Source organism: Scophthalmus maximus, chromosome 14 (assembly GCF_022379125.1).
Source record: "Scophthalmus maximus strain ysfricsl-2021 chromosome 14, ASM2237912v1, whole genome shotgun sequence".
Classification (NCBI taxonomy): Eukaryota; Metazoa; Chordata; class Actinopteri; order Pleuronectiformes; family Scophthalmidae; genus Scophthalmus; species Scophthalmus maximus.
In genome coordinates, this window is record NC_061528.1 from 12,763,462 (window position 1) to 12,782,500 (window position 19,039).

Consider the following 19,039-nt stretch of genomic DNA (forward strand, 5'->3'; position numbering starts at 1 on the left):
GATTTCATTTGATCATATTAAATCAGATGCTGTAGAATTACAGTCTTGCAGTTGTATGTTTATCGTCAAAATCTCCTCTTCTTTTCCTGACTCATGACTTTGAATACTATTACTATTGTTTTTTGCCAAATGGGCTGGCCTGTTCTCGTTTCTTTGAACCAATCACAATCGTCTAGGGGCGGCGCTAAGCCCGGGAACCAGCAGCGGTGTCCCCGCCAAAATAGTGCCGGTGGGAAACTTGTTTTGATGGAACGTCTGCACGGTGAAATTTTGGTGACTTTACGTTTCTTGTGTTTCCCTCTGATTGTCTGCACCTGTTCCTAATGTGTCTCACCTGTGTCTAATTATCTGGGCCCTCCTATAAAGGCTCTGTGCGTGTCTTGGTCCTTGTCAGTGTGTCTGTCATGTTCCTGCTCTGCTCTGGATCACTTTCACCTGTTTTGTGCCCTAAGGTTTGTTTGTGTTCTTTGGTCCCGTTTTTCCTATTTTGGCTACCTGTTGCTACCCGAGTTGTTTTTCTGGTTGCACATACCCAGCTTCTAATTTGCCTGCTAAAGATGGCAAGCTTGCCCTTTTTTTATGAAACTAACTTTTGTTCCGCTATCTGCGCTTGGGTCCTGCTCCATATCTGTGACACCAGCAAATGAATGAATGGACGAACTGCGCGTGAGTACAACATCAAAGTCTAAAGCAGTGGATGTAAATATGTTAGAGATTTTGGCGTGTGTGGTGGTGGGGGTCTATAACTGACCTAACATGTCAGACACTCAGGGGCTGCAGCTGAGAGCAAGCCTCGGGCTCGTGAAGCATCTCTCCCCTGTCCTGTGTCACAGGACCAACCTCTAAGTTCTGTCAGGTGTTAAAGGTGGCTCTTGGAGTCCAATAGAGCCGCGGCATGTGCCTGGATTCCTGAACAAGTTATACGTTTGAAAGGCTCTGCGGAACCACACGGGTGTTTTTTCTAAGTTACACCTCTAGTCAGGTTAATGCTGGATGGATCTATTCCGGTGCTGTCACAAACATCTGTGGACTTATAAGAATGAAAACGTGGTCAAGAAAACTGAGAAGAGGGAGGGAGACGTCGGCTTTGTGCATGCTCACACAGTTGTGAAAAGGGGGATTAGCCAGACAACAGTGGGTTTAATGTCCTCTCTAGTCTCAGGCATATGACCATCAAAGCATCACATTAGCAGAGTTTAAACATTTGAAATAACCGAGATATACCATTTCTCACTGGTATCAAATATGAACCACAGTGATAGTCTTTCTGTATGTGTGTGTGAGCATCCATGTGTGTATGTGTTTGGAGTTGGAGGGGCCGTCGTGTGGGGTCATGCGTGTATTTGCGTTTCACCGAGCAGCCCGTGTGCGTGTGCGTGTGCGTGCGCGCGTGCGTGTGTGTGTCAGCTGCCACTGGTGTCAGCTCTATTTCTAGCCTTCCCGTTTGAACTCTGTTGTCCAGTCACTTTCCCAGAGGATCATGGGACTGAAGACAGAGCCTGACACCCACAATGAAAATAGGAAGAATGATGCTGCTTTTACTGACAGGCTCGAGGATAAATATAACTGCTGACAATCAAATTCTAATATTAAATATCAAATGAAAATAGGATTTGATTTAAATTGCTGCATTACACAAACCAATCTGTCAATTGTCTTATTTATTTTTTGAGAGTGAAGCTGTTGTTAAACACAGTCGAGAGTTGTTCAAATGTAAAACATTGGTTGCTTTACTAATGGTGTTTTCCTTTAAAATAATGTTTCGGGAATATTTCATTTTCCCTGAAAGATAAAACTGCAAAAGAAAAACATGACATTATATAATATTTAAATCAATCTGAGGAAGGTGCTGTAGAAACTAAATACATTTTCAGCTTCTCTAATTCACAGAATGATTTGCTCACAAATTTAAACAGATGTACAGTCAATATATAACAATAGCAATAGTGATGTAATGTTTGATATAACACTGATTTGTGTTCTTTTATCATTAGGGATCATCAGGCCTCTTTCAAGGATCATGACTTTGCTTTTTTCAACACCAAAGGCCCATGTTGTCAGGGAGAGATCCCCGAATAGACTCTGACAGGAAAACTTTTCAAAAGACAGTCCCATAATATTCTAATTCTGATATTAGTAAACAGGATTTCTCTGGTTGGTTATGTTACCACAGCTCATCTTTGGCCCTACAAAGCCGGGACACGGCCACTCCACTAATGATGACCTAACTTTTAAGATATGAGTTTTAGAGTCACATCCTCAAACTGTTGGTCTGTTGGATTCCCCATCCCTCTGCACTCATGTAGCAGGGATGATGAGGGGGCTTTTCACTGTAACGATATGAGCCTGGTGTGACTTGACTGTGTGACCTGCTGATATGACTGGAGCAGTCATTCAGGAGTTTCCCGGTTAGGGACTAGATCACCAGCACAGGACAGAATGTGAGCTACCTACGAGTTGCCTAGCAACCACAGACACACAAGCAACGCCTGACCCGTGGCCTGGAATGAAAATATTCTTAAATTAGCAGCCAGATCCCAGGCCGGCGGAGAAAACAGTTATCAGATAGACCCCAGACACATGCACGTACCGAGGCTGAGAATATCAACAGTTCATAGCAGCCAAACCCTGCTCAGCCATGTCATGGTTCTATTTGAAGTATAGGATGCAGAATTTCAATTTAAAAATACCAGCAGTTTATTTTCAAGTTTGCATTGTAAAGGCGAATTAGCCAAATCTGTAAACCTCATAGCTCTTTATGTAGGCGATGTGACTGAGTCTGACAAGTTCCCATATTAATTGGATTTTAAAGCCCATTCCTCACAATGAAAAATTACATCCATACTGACCTCTGTTTTGTTGTTTTTTTCCCACCATTATCAATGTGACACAAATTAAATTCTTATTAAAGGTCTTTTATGAATTCAATTTGAGACATTATTATGATTTTTCTTTTTTTTGATATTTGCTTTACTTACAACCACGTTGCGAGGGTGGGGTATTTGGCCCGGGCAGTCGGAAGCCGTTCAGTCTGGATGACATGGTGGGAAATTGTTAAACAAATAATAACCCGGGGTATAATAGCAACAGTGAAAATCCTTGAATGTTTTAATACGACTTAAATAGTGTCTATAGGTGAGGGGTGTTCAGCTGGTTTTATCCTTCATAAATACTGGAGGCATGTTGCCCGGCAACCCACCAAACACACATACACACATGCCAGTGAGTTCAGTTGAGCCCAGCGCTACACGGGACGAGGGAGGAGAGTAATGTGTGTGTGTGCGTGTGTGTGCGTGTGTGCGTGTGTGTGCGTGTGCGTGTGCGCGTGTGCGTGCGTGCGTGCGTGCGTGTGTGTGTGTGTGTGTGTGTGGTTGGTTAAGGTTACAATTCAGTTAATTTCAGGGGCAATTAGTTGCACTATGTCAAGGATTGTTCCTCACAACTGTAGAAAGACTGTGTGTGTGTTTTTGATTGCATGCAAGTAACATAATGGCGCCATGCAACCAGAGAGACTTTATGGACACCGTTTACAAGGATCTACTTTGGGTCTATCTTAGAAGAGATACGATATCGAAAGCCAACAGCAGCACAATGTGCCTGAAATAGAGAGCAGCGGACATCAAATCGACCCATGTGTTTCATGAGTCACGCCACATGCAGATGGCACTTCCTGTTCGGTTACAGGCCAGTTGCCCGAGGCATCTGTCGCACAAGTGAGCAGCGTTTCACGGGAGAATAATGCACAACTTGTGTGTGTCAACTTGATATTGAGCACAATGAAACCCTGAGGAGTGTGAGAAATGTTAACCCCGCAACATAATCAGACATTCACTTGGTACTGCCTTATCTTTGACATGGATAGGATCACTGTGTGAACAGTGTGAGCCAAGGTCAAAAGGTCTGGCCTTCCGTAGAGCATTCTGAAATAAAAATCTTTTGATTCAAGTCATAAACACCTTCAAAATGAACTGCATGCCAAGAACATTCCGTATTGAATATGTTTTATTTATGGCTGTGCAGTGACCATTTATTCGCTTGTCTTTCAGGTAGATGGTGTGAACAGCATTAACCCGTGTATTTTTCTTCTATCATTATTACGTGCTTTAACCCGTGGGCTGGTCTAGGCAGAAAAATTATGTTTTTAATTGGGCGGAGAAAGTGAGATACGTTTCAGCATAAGTAGCAGTTCAACAGTTCTCATGTATTGGTTTGAACACAAGAGGGAGCAATGGGACAACTAAACCAGACTAACTACTCTGAAATGAAAAAAATAAAAAGCTCTGCTACACTCAGTTGGGCTTTAATCAGAAAGGATCAATTAAGGGAATTGTGCACTTTTCCTGTCCAATGTCCCTGTTAGATTGAGAGACAAATATGGCCAATGACAACATGAATGACTTTCGGAAAAAATATGTGTCTATTAATCAGGAATGAGCACTTGTTTATTTAATTTTGTATTTTTTAAATAATAAAGGATCAGGGTGCACAGGGGTTTTACCTGGACTCAAAGGAACTGGAGAGGCTCCCCTAACTGTGCGGAGCCTATACAGCCTACTGTGGTTCCTTCCTCCCTTGCTCCTTTAGTTTTTAACAACAGGGGACATCCGGCTTAATCCCAGATGCGTCTGAGATTTTTTTTCGGCAGCAGTCAAAAGTCAAAGTCGGCACCGCATGAGCTTGTGGGTGAATTGAGCCTCGGACTGACTCACCTGTGCGCACCTGCAAGCTGTTCCGAGCTACAGACGTTGCGCGTGTTGTGCGCATGCACGCACGTATACGAGTAATGCCTCCATGACGTGTAATTCATCACTTCGGGTCCTCTCTCCGTCTGATTCCGTCGTGACGTAGCTGCAGGTTGATCTCAGACTGGCCGTAGTTTCGCAGCCACAGCCCGTCGCTCCTCCTCCTCATCATCCTCCTCCTCCTCCTCCTCATCATCTTCCTCCTCCTCCTCCTCATCCTCCTCCTCCTCCCCCCCCCCCCCCCCCCCCCCCCCCCCCCCCCCAACGCCCCGCCTTGGTCACGGTGAGGAATTACTTCCATCGACCATTTATTTAAGCCGCACTCTCCCGTCTCATGAGCTTTTTCGGGTCCGACGTGAGCCTGTCGACACCGGCCGCCGCTCGTCGGAACACCATGGGGATTTGAGAGACAGGGGAAGCGACGGGACTCCGCATCTTTCTCCTGCGCTGCCGTGAGGCTGCAGAGGACCATGCAGCACCTGACACCATGGCGAGCTCTGCTCCTCCTGGCCGCGCTGTGCCAGCCGGGCATGTCAGACAGATACGGTGAGATGATGATGATGATGGTGATGATGGTGATGGTGATGGTGATGATGATGGTGATGATGAACCCCCATGTTATAACCCCCAGGTGCGTTTGCGCGTTGGTCTCGTTCTGCAGGCGACTCAATTCCGCCGTGGCATCACCACCACGGTTCGGTAATATCACAGCTCAGATTCAGCTTTTGGCTTCAAGTCTGTTTAATTTGACCATTTTGTGTTAAGCCGTCCGAAATGAACTGTGACGTGAAAAAGACTGTATTCAGTACGAGACGCGGTATGTGGAGGTTCTGATAAGATTAAACAGAGATGGAGGCTGCAAAGAGTGATGGGGAAGATGGGAATTTGACTCCAGGGAGGATTCCGTTTTAATGGTGGAGGATCATTTTTGGAAATTGTGCACCGTATCATACCTCCCCCGAAACTCCTTATTATGCTCTTCTTGACGTCAAGTTATTATTAAGAGTCTTTTCCCGAAGCCACCAAAATCCAGATGTTGGAGATAAATGGCCAAGTGTGTATATGATACCAGATGTTTTTTAAAGTAAAGAGCGGAATTATGTAAACCATCTAAACAGCAAGTGATGTTTCACTACATTATATATAGAATGCCCAAAACACTTGAGACTGATTTCATTTAACATATAGGGCTGTTCCTTTTTTTATACAGAGAAGACATATTCTGTAAGGTTGCTTATCTTCCTTATTGGTTAAAAAGAGAGAAAGCAAGTTAAGTTAATTTAAGTCATACAGGTTATTGCATTTTTTTTCCCCAAATGCGCTTACTGACGCTTTAACAACGTCAGTGTCTCATTTCACTCTCAGCGGCTCAAATGGCAGCGACATTAGCGGCGGGAGCTGTGATGTTAGTGTTATTGATAGTGGCAGCAGCAGCAGCAGCAGCAGCAGTCTCAGCAAAGAACACTTCATGTCAGTTATTGCTGTAGATGGAGTGGCTTTTGGTAGACCGGTGCATTAAAACTGTCATCATTTGTAATTGATACACCGATGCAACAAGTGTGCAATTTTTATGCTGTATGTTTTTGAATATTAAAAAAAAAAGCCTGTCTGTGTCAGTGTGCGAATGGAGATTTGAAGTAGGGTGTGGATTCAAAGAGTGATTCAGACTGAGATTGAGAAGGACCAAACGTTATTGTCCCCTTCAGGATTTTATAATAAGTGAACATTATTATTTTCTTTCTTTTTTTAAACACAAGGGCTGCTTTTTTATTTTTTCCATGTTTAAATGCTGTATTACTTAAGTTTCAACTATTTAGTGCAACTACCCAGATGTGATTCATGAAACATCTCAGAAGAAATTGCTCACAGTAGGAGTTTACTGCATTTACAAGAGAGAAAGAGACAGTACAGTAATATGTGTATTTATTCAAACCTGCTCCAGTCTATAAAAATTACTTAAAATACAAGTGAGAAATCAGACTGGGGAAAAAGATCCCTGAGAAAACCTATGTCAGTGGCATAAAAAAAACCCAACAACAAACAATGCACAGCGCAATGAAAAGCCAATCTGCAAGCGCCTGGGATTTCAGCACCATGGAGAGAAACTAGTAACCACTGTTGCTTCCTGTCCTCCGTTCCTCCATCAATGCCTTTTCACGCACGCATCCACCCATCTGCTCATTTGATTAGCCATCCATCCATATGTCTGACTGTCCATCCGCTCACACACAGTGTGATGCTCATGTCTGTTGACGTCTGCGCAGCCAGTCTACTCCCTCAAGAGACCTGTCTCCTATTGCTATGACAAATTTACATGGGAACATTTGTGGTTTACCATGTTGCTCGCACACACATTTTTATATTTCAAATGAGGATGATTGTTCTATAAGGAAGGTTACTGTTGATGCTGTTGTTACTTATCCAACTGTTGGTCTAGGAAGGATGTGAATTACAACATCCCTTTCTCTCATGCAGCTCTGGACCGGCCGATGATCTTTTTCAGTTTTACTGTACAAGCTCTCAACATCTAATATCCACTCCTGTCTTTTTGCTCTTCTGAAAAGAAGTGTTGGAGTGTCTCTCTGAATTACACATAGTTTAGCACAAATGCTTGTAAAGCTTACAGTTCAATGTTGCATTCAACATACCAGAATGTACACAGGCAATTTGTTGAAACGGCTTTGTGATTGTGGTTCGTTGTTTTCGCTCCATGTTGATTGTTGGCCCAACACGACCAGAAGTCCCCTCCTGGACAATTGGTCAATGATTGATGACTCGGTCTGGCATTTACACACAATGTCTTGCCGTGCATACAGTATATCAGTCCCTCCGCGAGCCCCTGTGCGCTACAGTTACTAAGACACCTCTTGGCTGTGATCCAGTACAATAAAATCTGTGTTTTTGTTGAAGCATGCGGGAAGGTTCACACAACCGTCCACCGATTGGTGAGAGCAGGTCTCTTGGATCTTGATCAGCCACACAGCGAAAGCTCTGACAGCAGTGTGCGATTATTTATTTTTTCCCCCCAAACAGCTTCAGATAAATGAAAAACAAGAATTTCGAAATACTTCTCTCGGTTGCACATTAAAAGCGACGTTCATTGCCAGGTTTCGGATTAAAACTTTGACTGAGCATCAGAGCAAAAAAAGAAAAGAGAGCGCACTATGTGTACACTGCATGTGTCTCTCCAAAGAAAGAAGAGGTGAGTCACAGAACACGCTGTTAAATACTGCGTCACTTTATATACAGGTAGAGAGAAGTCTTTGTTCAGGTGAGCGTTCAACTCACAGATCCATCAGTTCAGCAAACCAGCTATTCACCTGCCAACTCTGGGATTCAGTATGTGATATTGATCTGTTCATTTTTGCTCACACACACACACTTACACACAGATTGTATACCACTTTTTTTAAAAAGACAGATGGGATGTGACATGAGAAAGATGGAGACTTCTCACAAACCTAAAATAGGAAACAAAAAAATAACTAAGAATACCGACTACTGTAAAACTCTGTATCTTTGTTTCCTGTTCAGTCACAAATCTGTATTACACAGAAGCCAACGAATAACCTCTTCTGTGAAATCAATTCACATAACAAAGATAGCTTGTTCAGCTTATAATACTTTTTTTTTACTGCATCTAATCAAGAGTAAAGCTGTCCAAACAGAAATAAGATATTTTCTTTTATTGCAAGATTTTCAGACTTTCCAGGTTTTGAGATTATACCATTTATTAAATGCCTACAAATGATGTGTGCATTAGAATTAAACTATAAAAAAACAGGGTGAAGGCTGTGCTTCGTTTTTGAGGGTGTCTTGATAAGTAATGTGCAGTACATTTGATGCAAATTTTAATGAGTTTCACAGGGTTAAGTTCACTTTGTCTTCTCACTTCAGCCCCTCAAAATGTGAGTTAAAGCACTTGTTGCCATGGAAATAGCTGTGAAGGATTTTACCCCAATGTACCTGCTAGAAATCTGTTCTTCTCTTTCTCCCTCAGGTTGCCTGTTTGAGAGGAAACTGTGCATGAGGGATCAGTTTTGCTCAGATGGTGAGTACAACACACACACACACACACACATACCAACATACAAAATCAAAGATATAGTTTGAACATTCACATAAAACTTTTAAGACAGACTGCTTTCTTAATCCTTTCTGAAACTCAAGAGCATATTAGATTATTAACCATGGAATTGACACACACACACACACACACACACACACACACACACACACACACACACACACACACACACACACACACACACACACACACACACACACACTATCACTGTCACTGTAAAGCACACTGGCACAAAGGCCAAAAATATACACACAAAGGGGTTTTTCCTCCCTCAGCCCCATGTGTCTAGCTGTCGTCACCTGCCCCATCTCCCTTTCCTCCTCTTCATCTAAGCCCCTCCCCCGCTCCACTGTCTCCATGGCAACACTGACATCACGGTGAGGTCGACACCCCCACAGTTGTTGTGCTAATACAGTGATGAGTCACCGACGCACACTTACGCACTTCTCCGTGGAAATTGCTCTTACGCGGAAGCACAGCCATTGGACGGAATACAAAACAGATTGGGTTACTCAGGCCTTGATTCATGTGTGTGTGCGCGTGTGCATGTGTAGTCGTATTGTCTCTCTGACTGTCTGTCCGGCTCCATGTCTATGCCAGAACGTGCAATGCAAAATAAGCTGTAAACACAACCTCGGCATAACCACCACAGTCTGGATGGACACACACACGTCTCCCAGTGACTAACGCTGTATGAAGAATACACAGCCACTGTGTTGAGTTTACAGTAGGTGAAGGGGTCAAGGAAGTGTGTGACGCATCTAGGAGCAGACAATAGTAACAGTAAAATCAACAGAAAACATTCGGACTCTTCATTAACTGAAGCAAAAATCTTCCCCTCCAAATGATTTGTACCTTTTGATTGTGTTCAGTATCAGGTCTCCTTGAACCAGCCATTGTACCGTACCATGCTTCACATACCGCATTATTTTTATTATTTAATTTTCTCGGATATTGACATCGTAGAAAACAAAGGTGTGAAATATTCTAATACTGCATTGCTAAATCATCAACAAAAAAAATCAGCTTTACTTAATAATCTGTTTTCATTTATGTATCATTTTAAATACAAATATATAATATTAACGTTTTCAATAGTGTGAGAATTTGCAATTACATTTTTTTGTGACTATATAACTGCTATTAATCCACACCAACTTTGCGTTGAGGATGGCTCGCTTGCTGTCGAGTTCAATGGGAGCATCAACATTAATGTCCTCTGTCTGTGCCTTGGGCGATGAAGAGAGTGACATTTTGTATAGGAGGCATTGAGCAGCCACTAAAAAAGAAGGATAACAGATTTCAAGTTGAAAAATGAAATCTCTACATAATTGATAACTATGTTCACGCTGAAATGAACAAAACCATTTGAATTGGCAAAGTAATTTGACATTTCTGCCTCTACCTCACGACGAGCAAGTAGTGAAGATTGCAAGTGCTGAAGGGATGAACGTACAGTAAATGACAGTGAAGGCTCGGCCACTGTTTTGATTGTAGAACTGTGTGGTGTCGATCAGGCGTTGCTGGGCTGAATCTTCCAGCCTCGACTGAGCACAGCGCTGCAACAGATGTGTCCACATTCATACACGGACCAAGGTCGCGCTTATTCTCTTCTCTGTAAAGCCTGTACAGCCTGTTGCGCTCTGTGAAGAGAGTCAACCAGAACGAGGTGAAGCTCTGTCAGCTGAGTTCTGTGTATGTGTAGCAACCTGACCTGATCACCCCGTTGCTTCATGAGATGCTGCCTTGAGTGAGCGTCAGCTGGCGCTGAAGACCACAAGTGTAGTGTATCTGTTTGAAATCTGTGGGTGTTGGAGTTAGAAAAAAAATTCTTACTGGACCTCTGCACCCTTGCTGCTTGAGGCTACATTAGCCACTACCAGCAAAACCTGCCTGAATCCAATCCACTGTGTTTTGTCAAGGAAGAATAACAATAATTTAAAAAAAGATATCACTGGTTATAGTTATTTCTTGTATACATTTGTTTGCTGTGTGTGTCAGATTTAAATAACCCACACATATTGTAGATTGTTGCACTGATGCATGTCACGGCAATAATTTGTTTGGAACATTTTTAAAACATGTCATTTGAACCCAACGTTTCTTTTACATTCAACACATTCCTCTGTTCAACATTGAATACTATGACATCTACAGAAAATAACTCAAGCTCCAGAAATATTCCCAATCCAATTAAGACGGGCAGTTTTCTGTTTCCCCACTGTTCATCTTCATTCCTGCTTCTTCTTTTCCTCCTCCTCCTCCTCTCTGGAGATATTATACATCACCAGTGTGACACACTGTCAGGATATAATACCCCTGTCACATAGTCAACATCAATTATTTGCAATATGATCAAGGCTTTTGAAATCACTGGGTGGGAAAATATGAATGTATCTCTCTACTTCTGTGGGTTTTTTGTCAGACTTTGATAATATAATAATAGCATGCGCCTTATTGCACACTCGCCCTCCAACGGGAGCTACTTATGCAAAAATGTAAATAAGGTAAAAACATATTTTTCCCCTATAGTAAGTAAGTGTTTCATATAAAACTTGAGTTTATAGAAACACATTAGTCTCCTTTAAATGTGTCCAGTAACACAATTCACCATCTCTCTGTGGCTGGTTGGTTCGCATGAGATTTATCTGGTGTGGTGAAAGACTGTGACTCATCACTGCACCAGATAATAGTCTACTCTACTTTATTTCTACTTGTTTCACGTAGCAGTCTGAGGACCCTTCTTTCTCTTTAAGTACCTTCATGTTAACTCTATCAGAGTTCAGAGTAAAATTAAGCTTTTCACAATGTGCTAAAGTCAGACATTTCAGATTCTGTGTATCTAATATGATTGAAAAACCATCACTTTAGTGGTAAATGGATACACTCCTCCCTGAATATTTTTTATGTGATATTGAAGCAGAGCATTATTATTTCAATATTATACATTTAATATTATATAAAATTACAATCATTTTTTTAGGATTTAGGGGCAGTAAACACTTGTATACCTCCATACAATTCAACAAATTTGCTGTGCAGCTAATACGGACTTTGTGAAGCTCATCCTGATGCATTAGCTGGTATCTAACTGGAGAGATGATGCATGAAATTGTTTGGGACTGTTTGGTACATTTCTTCATAATAATACTGAGCAAAGGCTTTTCATAATTTCTTTTGCCACGAGGGTGCCTGCAAGTTAGCGACTATTTCAAAAGGAATTTAACAAGAGCACGCGCACTGACGTTAACTCAACCGTGTTGAAAGGACTGTGACAGTCGGTGTTAGTATGTGGACTGTACTTCGCAGCTATGACTCACTGGCGTGGGCTCGCGTAGTGTGGGCTACCCTAAGAAATACAGGTTACTGGAGAAGTACTTTACCTTAAGGACGGTGTCACAAAGCCATTTGTTTTAGGATGCAGTTTGAGACGTCAGTTAAGATACAGCAGTATGTTGGTCCACACTGTTGTAAATTTGCTGCTCTTCAGGGCGTTTTTCACAGACGACATTTTTCTCACACTATCTGTGTATTCTTCGTAGTGTGTCCTTTATATCAGCGCTTTTCTTCCTGCATATTGGAAGCAAGGATGAACAAAACAAGAACCCCTTAAACTGAAACAGCTACATGGAATCCAGCCATCATTAATTTTATTATGTACACCAGTGCTTAAATGTCCAAAAGGCCTATTGTGTGACCGGGAGCCACTGTGTGCATGCGTGTGCGTGTGTTCCAGACGGGCTGTTTGGTCAGTGCCATAGCTCCAAGCAGGACCAGGTCCAGTACCAGGTGTCAATTCCTGTTCTGAAGAGGATGCAGGAAGTCCTCAAACAGCTAATGCAGCAAGGTAAGAAAGAACGTGAATATCATTATTAGTGTTCATAAAAAACTTTAAACTGCTAAAACTGCTTGTGTTAAAAACACATAGTCTCAAAGATTTAGACAGTGAACTTGTGTATCGTCACTTGTGAGTGTCATTCTGGCATTTGATTTTCCACCTAAAATGGTGTTAACAATAAACAAAGTACCCTGTGTGTATATATATATATATATGCTCATGTTAAAAATTGGTTACTGTTCTGACATCACAAATCTGAAATCCATGGATGCTTCATGAACAGAGGTTGTAATCCATCAATAATGCAAGTACTTGAACACAACTCCTATTAGGAACAGTATAGATTTCCCCCCTCTCCCTCAAGCACACCTCGCACTCTCAGTCTCGGCCTCCGTGGCTGTCTTTAATGCTGTGTGTGTGTGTGTGTGTGTGTGTGTGTGTGTGTGTGTGTGTGTGTGTGTGTGTGTGTGTGTGTGTGTGTGTGTGTGTGTGTGTGTGTGTGTGTGTGTGTGTGTGTGTGTGTGTGTGTGTGTGTGTGTGTGTGTGTGTGTGTGTGTGTGTGTGTGTGTGTGTGTGTGCGTGCGTGCAGGGCTTTCATGGCAGGATGACATCACACAGTATATTTTATCGAAGGAGTTGAAGAGAGTTCCCCACACCATCCACCCCTCCAAACCGAACTCCCCTTCCTCCTCTTCTCATTCACCTCAGTAAGTACTCTATATTGCACCCTGAGCCTGCCTCTATATCCTTCTACATTTTGCAGGCCCTGTGTGTGAATATAGCTCCCTCCGTATCCACTCCAGTCTTGTCTCTGATTGTTTCCTTTGTTGTCAGGCCTAAACAGTACATCCCCAGTCACCATAGTTCCAAGTCGGGGTCCACATCTCCCGGTGGCAACTATGTGGACTACATGATTGTTGAGCCTCCTCAATCCCAGATGCGCATGCAGACAGCGTCCATGGACCCCTACACATACCGCCAGGTTCACCAAATTCACACATTCATCCTCAGCTCTTACAGCAATCGAAGCTCACAGTAGCAACATCGCAGTCGAGGTCTTAGATGACAAATAAACGTGTAATACTTGTCCCAATCACAGCATAGGTACCAAGATGAAGTTGAGCGATCTCTCATAGGGGCAGGGGGCAACTATGCCCGCCCCTCTTCAAGGTCCCAGGCCAATCAGAGAGAGCGAGAGCGAGAGCGAGCGCAAGAGCGTGACAGGCAGCTGCTACAGGAAGCCTTGTCTCTCTACCTGGCATCTGCCCAGCCCTCATATCGCCACCGGGGGGCTGCTGCCATGGCTCCTGCAGGTAATAAGATAGAAGCTACAACACATTATACAATAGATAAAAGATTATGACTACATTCTCTTACCATCATTACCTCTTATGTCATGAGCAGGACTGCCTTATTATGAGGACTTGGAACTGGAGATTCCAGTGGACTATGTGGAAGACTATACCCTAGAGGAGCGAATTGGTACTGCAGGCAGACAACAAATGCCGCAGAACAAGAAGGTTCTTCAGGATGTCAGCTCTCTGTCTGGAAACAACAGTAAGGAAAATTTAATTTAAACCTACTCACATTTGATTTGCATAATGTATTCAAAACTTCATTTTATAAACTGATCAGTATAAAAATAGAACTAACCGTTGTCCTGTGTTTAGATGGCTTGCTCCAGAGGATGTCAGGAGTCTTGCAGAAGTACGGAGTTGACCCCAGGGAACTCAGTCAAGAACAGCTCTACAAGCTAGCCCTGATACTGCAGCTGCTGCAGGCCCAAGACAAAACAGGTACAGTACCCAAACATACGAACAAAGAAGGGAAGAAAGGGGAAAAATTATGCTAAAACTGAAATTTTTAGTTTTACTGTAATATTTGTGTAAAGACATTAGTTTGTCTCACACAGATCCAATTGAGAAGGACCTCCTCACCCTCAAGGAGGTATGTCAGCATCTGTTGTCAGCAGTGATTACAAATTGTAATCTGGCACTCACTAACACATCTTGTATCATCTCTCTCCACAGACTCAGGTGTTGAAATCAGACAGCTCGTCAAATAAGCCACAGAAACCCGCTCCCGTTCCCGGACCCCCCGGTGCCCCACCTGCACCCTCCTCTGCCTCGGTCCCGGCCACACCTCCAGCCAGGAGCACCAGCCTTCCCTCCTCTGCCTCTCAGCCCCCTCAGGCCTCTCCTGCAGAAGCCGGACAGGGCCTGAAGGAGAAGGAGCCGCCACTGGTTGAGGGTGCGGGAGCCAAGGAGGAGTACGGGTACATTGTCACCAACCAGAGGTCAGTGCTCGAGCAAACTAAGCTATCAGTTCTTCTGTTTGTCGAACACATCTATCAACATGAACCATCAACAGGTGGAAACACTGCAGGCATAAGACATGGTATTCAGATGGAGGATGATGATAATGATGATGATGATAATGATGCTTTTTTTTCTCCCCAGTCCTCTGAGTCTGAATGATGGAGTGAAGCTGCTGGAACTACTGGCTGATAAGATACACCTGACAACCAGCAGCTTCATCAATATCAGGTAACACCACCGCCACCACCAATAGCTGTTTTACACTTTAAATATTTCCACAGTTTTGAAGTATCAAATCATGTGTGTGTTTGTGTGCGCTTGTGTGGGTTTCCAGTGTGGTGGGTCCCGCGCTGACGTTCCGTATCCGCCAGAATGAACACAACATGACGGCTGCAGAGGTGGCTGCTAAAGCTGGTGAGGCTAAAAAAAACACACGACACGTAGACACACTCGCACCGACCTGCCCACACATGCTGTGAAATAATAAGTGAAAAGTACTGTAAGTATGCACACTATTTAGTCTCTATCACAATTTTGTCCCCCCTCAATTTCAATTTCCGAAAGTTCTTTCTTTTTTCTCACATACAATAATAAAATAGTTTGTCTTTTTCTTCAACCCACCAGTATCGGAAAAGAACTTCCTGGAGTCTGAGACGGGCCTGAAGATTGTACAGACTGGCATGGGAGAGGTACTTGCTACACACACTTACACAGCCTCTGTGGAAATAGCCCCTTGTGACCTCCCCTTCCTCTACTGTCAGGAACATATGGAGCAGTTGTCAAGGCAACAGAGATATAATCACCCCTCTGTATTCTTTACCGTTTCCCTTTAATCATTCATTCACGGGCTCTGGGGTGAGCTCAGAGTTAGTCGTGTCAGATGAGACTCCCAACCATCTTGTTTTCACATCGTAGTCACCACATATTGCTTTTGCTTTTCTTTTTCATTATGGCCTCAGTTTTTCATATGAAAGATGACATTTCAGCACAAGACCGCTGGTGTCGGAGCACTGCACTGTTCAGTGCAGCACAGACAAAGGCAGCACATCTGTCACAGCGATTACACATCAACTGACTCTCCATATTGTGTGTGTGTGGGTGTTTGTCTGTGCATGTGTGAACCTCGTGAGTGTGTGCCGCCCGGGGGGGCGAGTCACCCGGAAAAAAACAGCAAGCGACACCCTGTGACAATTAGTTTGTCACTTGTTGCCATGGCGTTTCATTTCCCCCACCTCCCCCACTACTATTGCTTTCTGATCCCAGGTGCTATGGCAACGGCCACAGGTGTCTATAACCTCATTATTCCCCAGCGTTCACACAGTCTGATTTCAGGCCTCTGCCTCGCCTGCGTCTCACATTTTGTGTGTGATGGATTAATTTAGAATAATTATTAAGATTACACACACCCACACATCGATTGCATTCAGGGCTATAAAATAATCCAGCCAATACATTAAGTGTGTGTGTGTGTGTGTGTGTGTGTGTGTGTGGCACTGATATGATGAAATGTGGTGTTTTTATTAGTTCTAGTCAGTTATTATTCATTCTACTGTATATAATAGATTTTTTGGAAAAAAGATTGATTGCACAATTTGGATATGATAAATGATATAAGGAAAAGATTGCACGTTACATAAGTACAGAAATGTGAGATACACCGATGATTTCACATCAAATGTAAACAAAGAGAAATTGGTTTTTGATAGGTTATCTACTGCAAAGTCGAGAAAATGCATGTAAATGGCTGGAGGTAAAGCACAGCTTTTGTAACTTCACCATACAACAACACCATGGAAAATAACTACGGCATCATCAAGGACAACATTGTGCACACAATATCATCCAGTTAAAAAAGATCATATTAAAAATAGGTATTTCTAAATTGTGTTTGTTTACTTGTCCCAATTTATATAGAAAGCTGGGTTATGTGGTTCCCTGTGATTTTTCTTAAGTTTAAGGTTAATTGTGAATAGATAAAGAAGAGGTTTAGTCTCTGAAGCAGACTAAAACTTAAAGCATCAATGTGCAATGGTTCACTGATCTGCACCAACCTCTGCTGTCTTTTCAATGGGTTCCTGGTGCATTACACCATGACCTTCCAGACCTCTGTCTTTAAATCTCAACTTCAGCTGCTCACTGAGCACACCTTGCTGTCATGTGCATTTGCCGAGAAACAAATTTGTTGTTCAAATAAAATGAGTGACCTTTGTGTTCCCGTGGTAGCGGCAGGTTCCCTGGAGTGGCTCGGCTTGTAATAATTTGTTTCCTTGTTCCCCCCCCCCCCCCAATGTCTTGCTCACTACTCTTTATTATCGTCTCTTTTTTTCCCCAGAGGACAGATGTACGGGGTCTCCCTCAGGTAACCAGGGTTTCCCAGGGCTCCAGTGGGACGGTTATCACCCTTGTTTCCATGGCAGTTGTGGGTGGCCTGCTGGTATTGGCCATGGCCGTAGCTTGTCTCAGGCACTATGCTCAGCAAGTGGCCAATGGCAAGCTCGGCCTGGGGCCAGAGGGAGGAGCCGAAACACACTTCGACTACCAGGTAAGACAAAACAAAGAAGGTCAGGACGGAGGAAAAGACATTTAATATTTGTATATATTTTAAACTAAATTAAGAATGCTATGTCCCAACATATATGTAAAGAACTTATTCTATGCATATAATAATTTGCAATGCAAAAAAAAAGATTTTTCTATAAATGTATCATTGCTTTTGATATTTACTCTAATTCATAAAATGAAAATTGATTATCAATTAATTCAACATTAATGGTGATGCATAGTTGCAGCCCTACTTCCATTTAATATATTTTGCTTTTGCATTTCTGGCTCATCCCCCTTCCCACTGTCCTTTCAGGAGCTATGTCGGCAGCACATGGCATCCAAATCCTCCTTGTGCCGTCAGGACTGCGTGGCCGGAGTGAGCAGCACCATGGCAGGGACCGCCATAGGAACAGGGGCCGGCGGTCGACGGGGCACCGACACATCTCGTGTCAGCAGCGTCTCCTCCCAGTTCAGCGATGGTCCGCAGCACAGCCCGTCCTCCACCCACAGCTCGACCCCATCGTGGAGCGAAGAGCCCGCCCAGTCCAATATGGACATCTCTACCGGCCACATGATACTGGTGAGTGAGCACACCGTCCGAGCGGAGAGACGGTATGCTTTGTGGTGTAGCAAAGGATTCTCCTGCTGTAAGACAAAAAAACCCCGTTTTGACCTGCTGTCACCCCCGCAGGCTTACATGGAGGACCACCTGCGTAATAAGGACCGCCTTCAGAAGGAGTGGGAGGCTTTGTGCTCCTACCAGGCCGAACCCAGTTCAGTGGCTGTGGCTCAAGTCCCAAACAACGTGGACAAAAACCGACACGCTCAATCCCTCCCCTGTTAGTTCATCAATGTGTAACTCACTTTTCAATCAATTCTGTCATCTGTCAAGGTGTCATGCATCCTTCAGTTATCAATCACCCTGTAAGCTTGTATGTACAGCATCGTTCTATTTTCACTCATCTACATAGACCTGTACTGCATAGTAAGTGTCAAGGGAAAAAAAGTAGAAAATATCATAACTTTTTCACACAAACATCCTTTTACCGGAGGCATACTTCATTCATTCAATCAATCATTACACATTCAGACTCATACTTACTCTCCTCCTGCTGCCTCTTCTAGATGATCACTCTCGGGTGAAGCTGAAGACTGAAGTGAACCCAAGTAAACATGATTACATCAACGCTAGCACCATAGTAAGAACGTCTTAAACACTCAACACAAAAATATTCACAGTATTTGATGATATTCAGAAGTAGTAATTTGTTACATGGTGAATTACACACTAATTCAAAATGATGATTTAGATTATCAGCTATTACTTGATGATTTTAATATCGAATACATCTTCTGTTCTTGTTTTTGTCCAACCAACAGTTTGATCATGACCCTCGCCAACCAGCTTACATTGCCACACAGGGACCTCTGCCCCACACTGTTGCAGATTTCTGGCAGGTCAGAAATCATTCCTCCCTCTAGTTTCATTTCCCTGCCTTGTTGTCTCACT

At 43.2% G+C, this 19,039-nt stretch overlaps 1 protein-coding gene across 2 annotated transcripts in view; it reads left to right on the forward strand.

Moving 5' to 3' along the window:
* The first annotated feature begins 473 nt into the window (after positions 1–473).
* The window catches only part of ptprna (protein tyrosine phosphatase receptor type Na), a 22,464-nt gene continuing 3,898 nt past the window's right edge, over positions 474–19,039 (forward strand). Inside the window, exons 1-18 of one of the 2 annotated variants that reach the window (XM_047337496.1) lie at positions 474–666; positions 8,743–8,793; positions 12,566–12,676; positions 13,257–13,374; positions 13,502–13,649; positions 13,767–13,980; positions 14,072–14,224; positions 14,338–14,463; positions 14,580–14,614; positions 14,698–14,963; positions 15,127–15,213; positions 15,320–15,399; positions 15,610–15,674; positions 17,318–17,527; positions 17,843–18,109; positions 18,221–18,368; positions 18,655–18,728; positions 18,910–18,987. In XM_047337496.1, the coding sequence (XP_047193452.1) occupies positions 648–666; positions 8,743–8,793; positions 12,566–12,676; positions 13,257–13,374; positions 13,502–13,649; positions 13,767–13,980; positions 14,072–14,224; positions 14,338–14,463; positions 14,580–14,614; positions 14,698–14,963; positions 15,127–15,213; positions 15,320–15,399; positions 15,610–15,674; positions 17,318–17,527; positions 17,843–18,109; positions 18,221–18,368; positions 18,655–18,728; positions 18,910–18,987 (2,250 nt within the window). In that variant the 5' untranslated portion in view covers positions 474–647. Of the gene's footprint in view, positions 667–4,996; positions 5,289–8,742; positions 8,794–12,565; positions 12,677–13,256; positions 13,375–13,501; positions 13,650–13,766; positions 13,981–14,071; positions 14,225–14,337; positions 14,464–14,579; positions 14,615–14,697; positions 14,964–15,126; positions 15,214–15,319; positions 15,400–15,609; positions 15,675–17,317; positions 17,528–17,842; positions 18,110–18,220; positions 18,369–18,654; positions 18,729–18,909; positions 18,988–19,039 lie in introns of those variants that run through there. The other variant, XM_035651020.2, reaches the window with a different exon arrangement.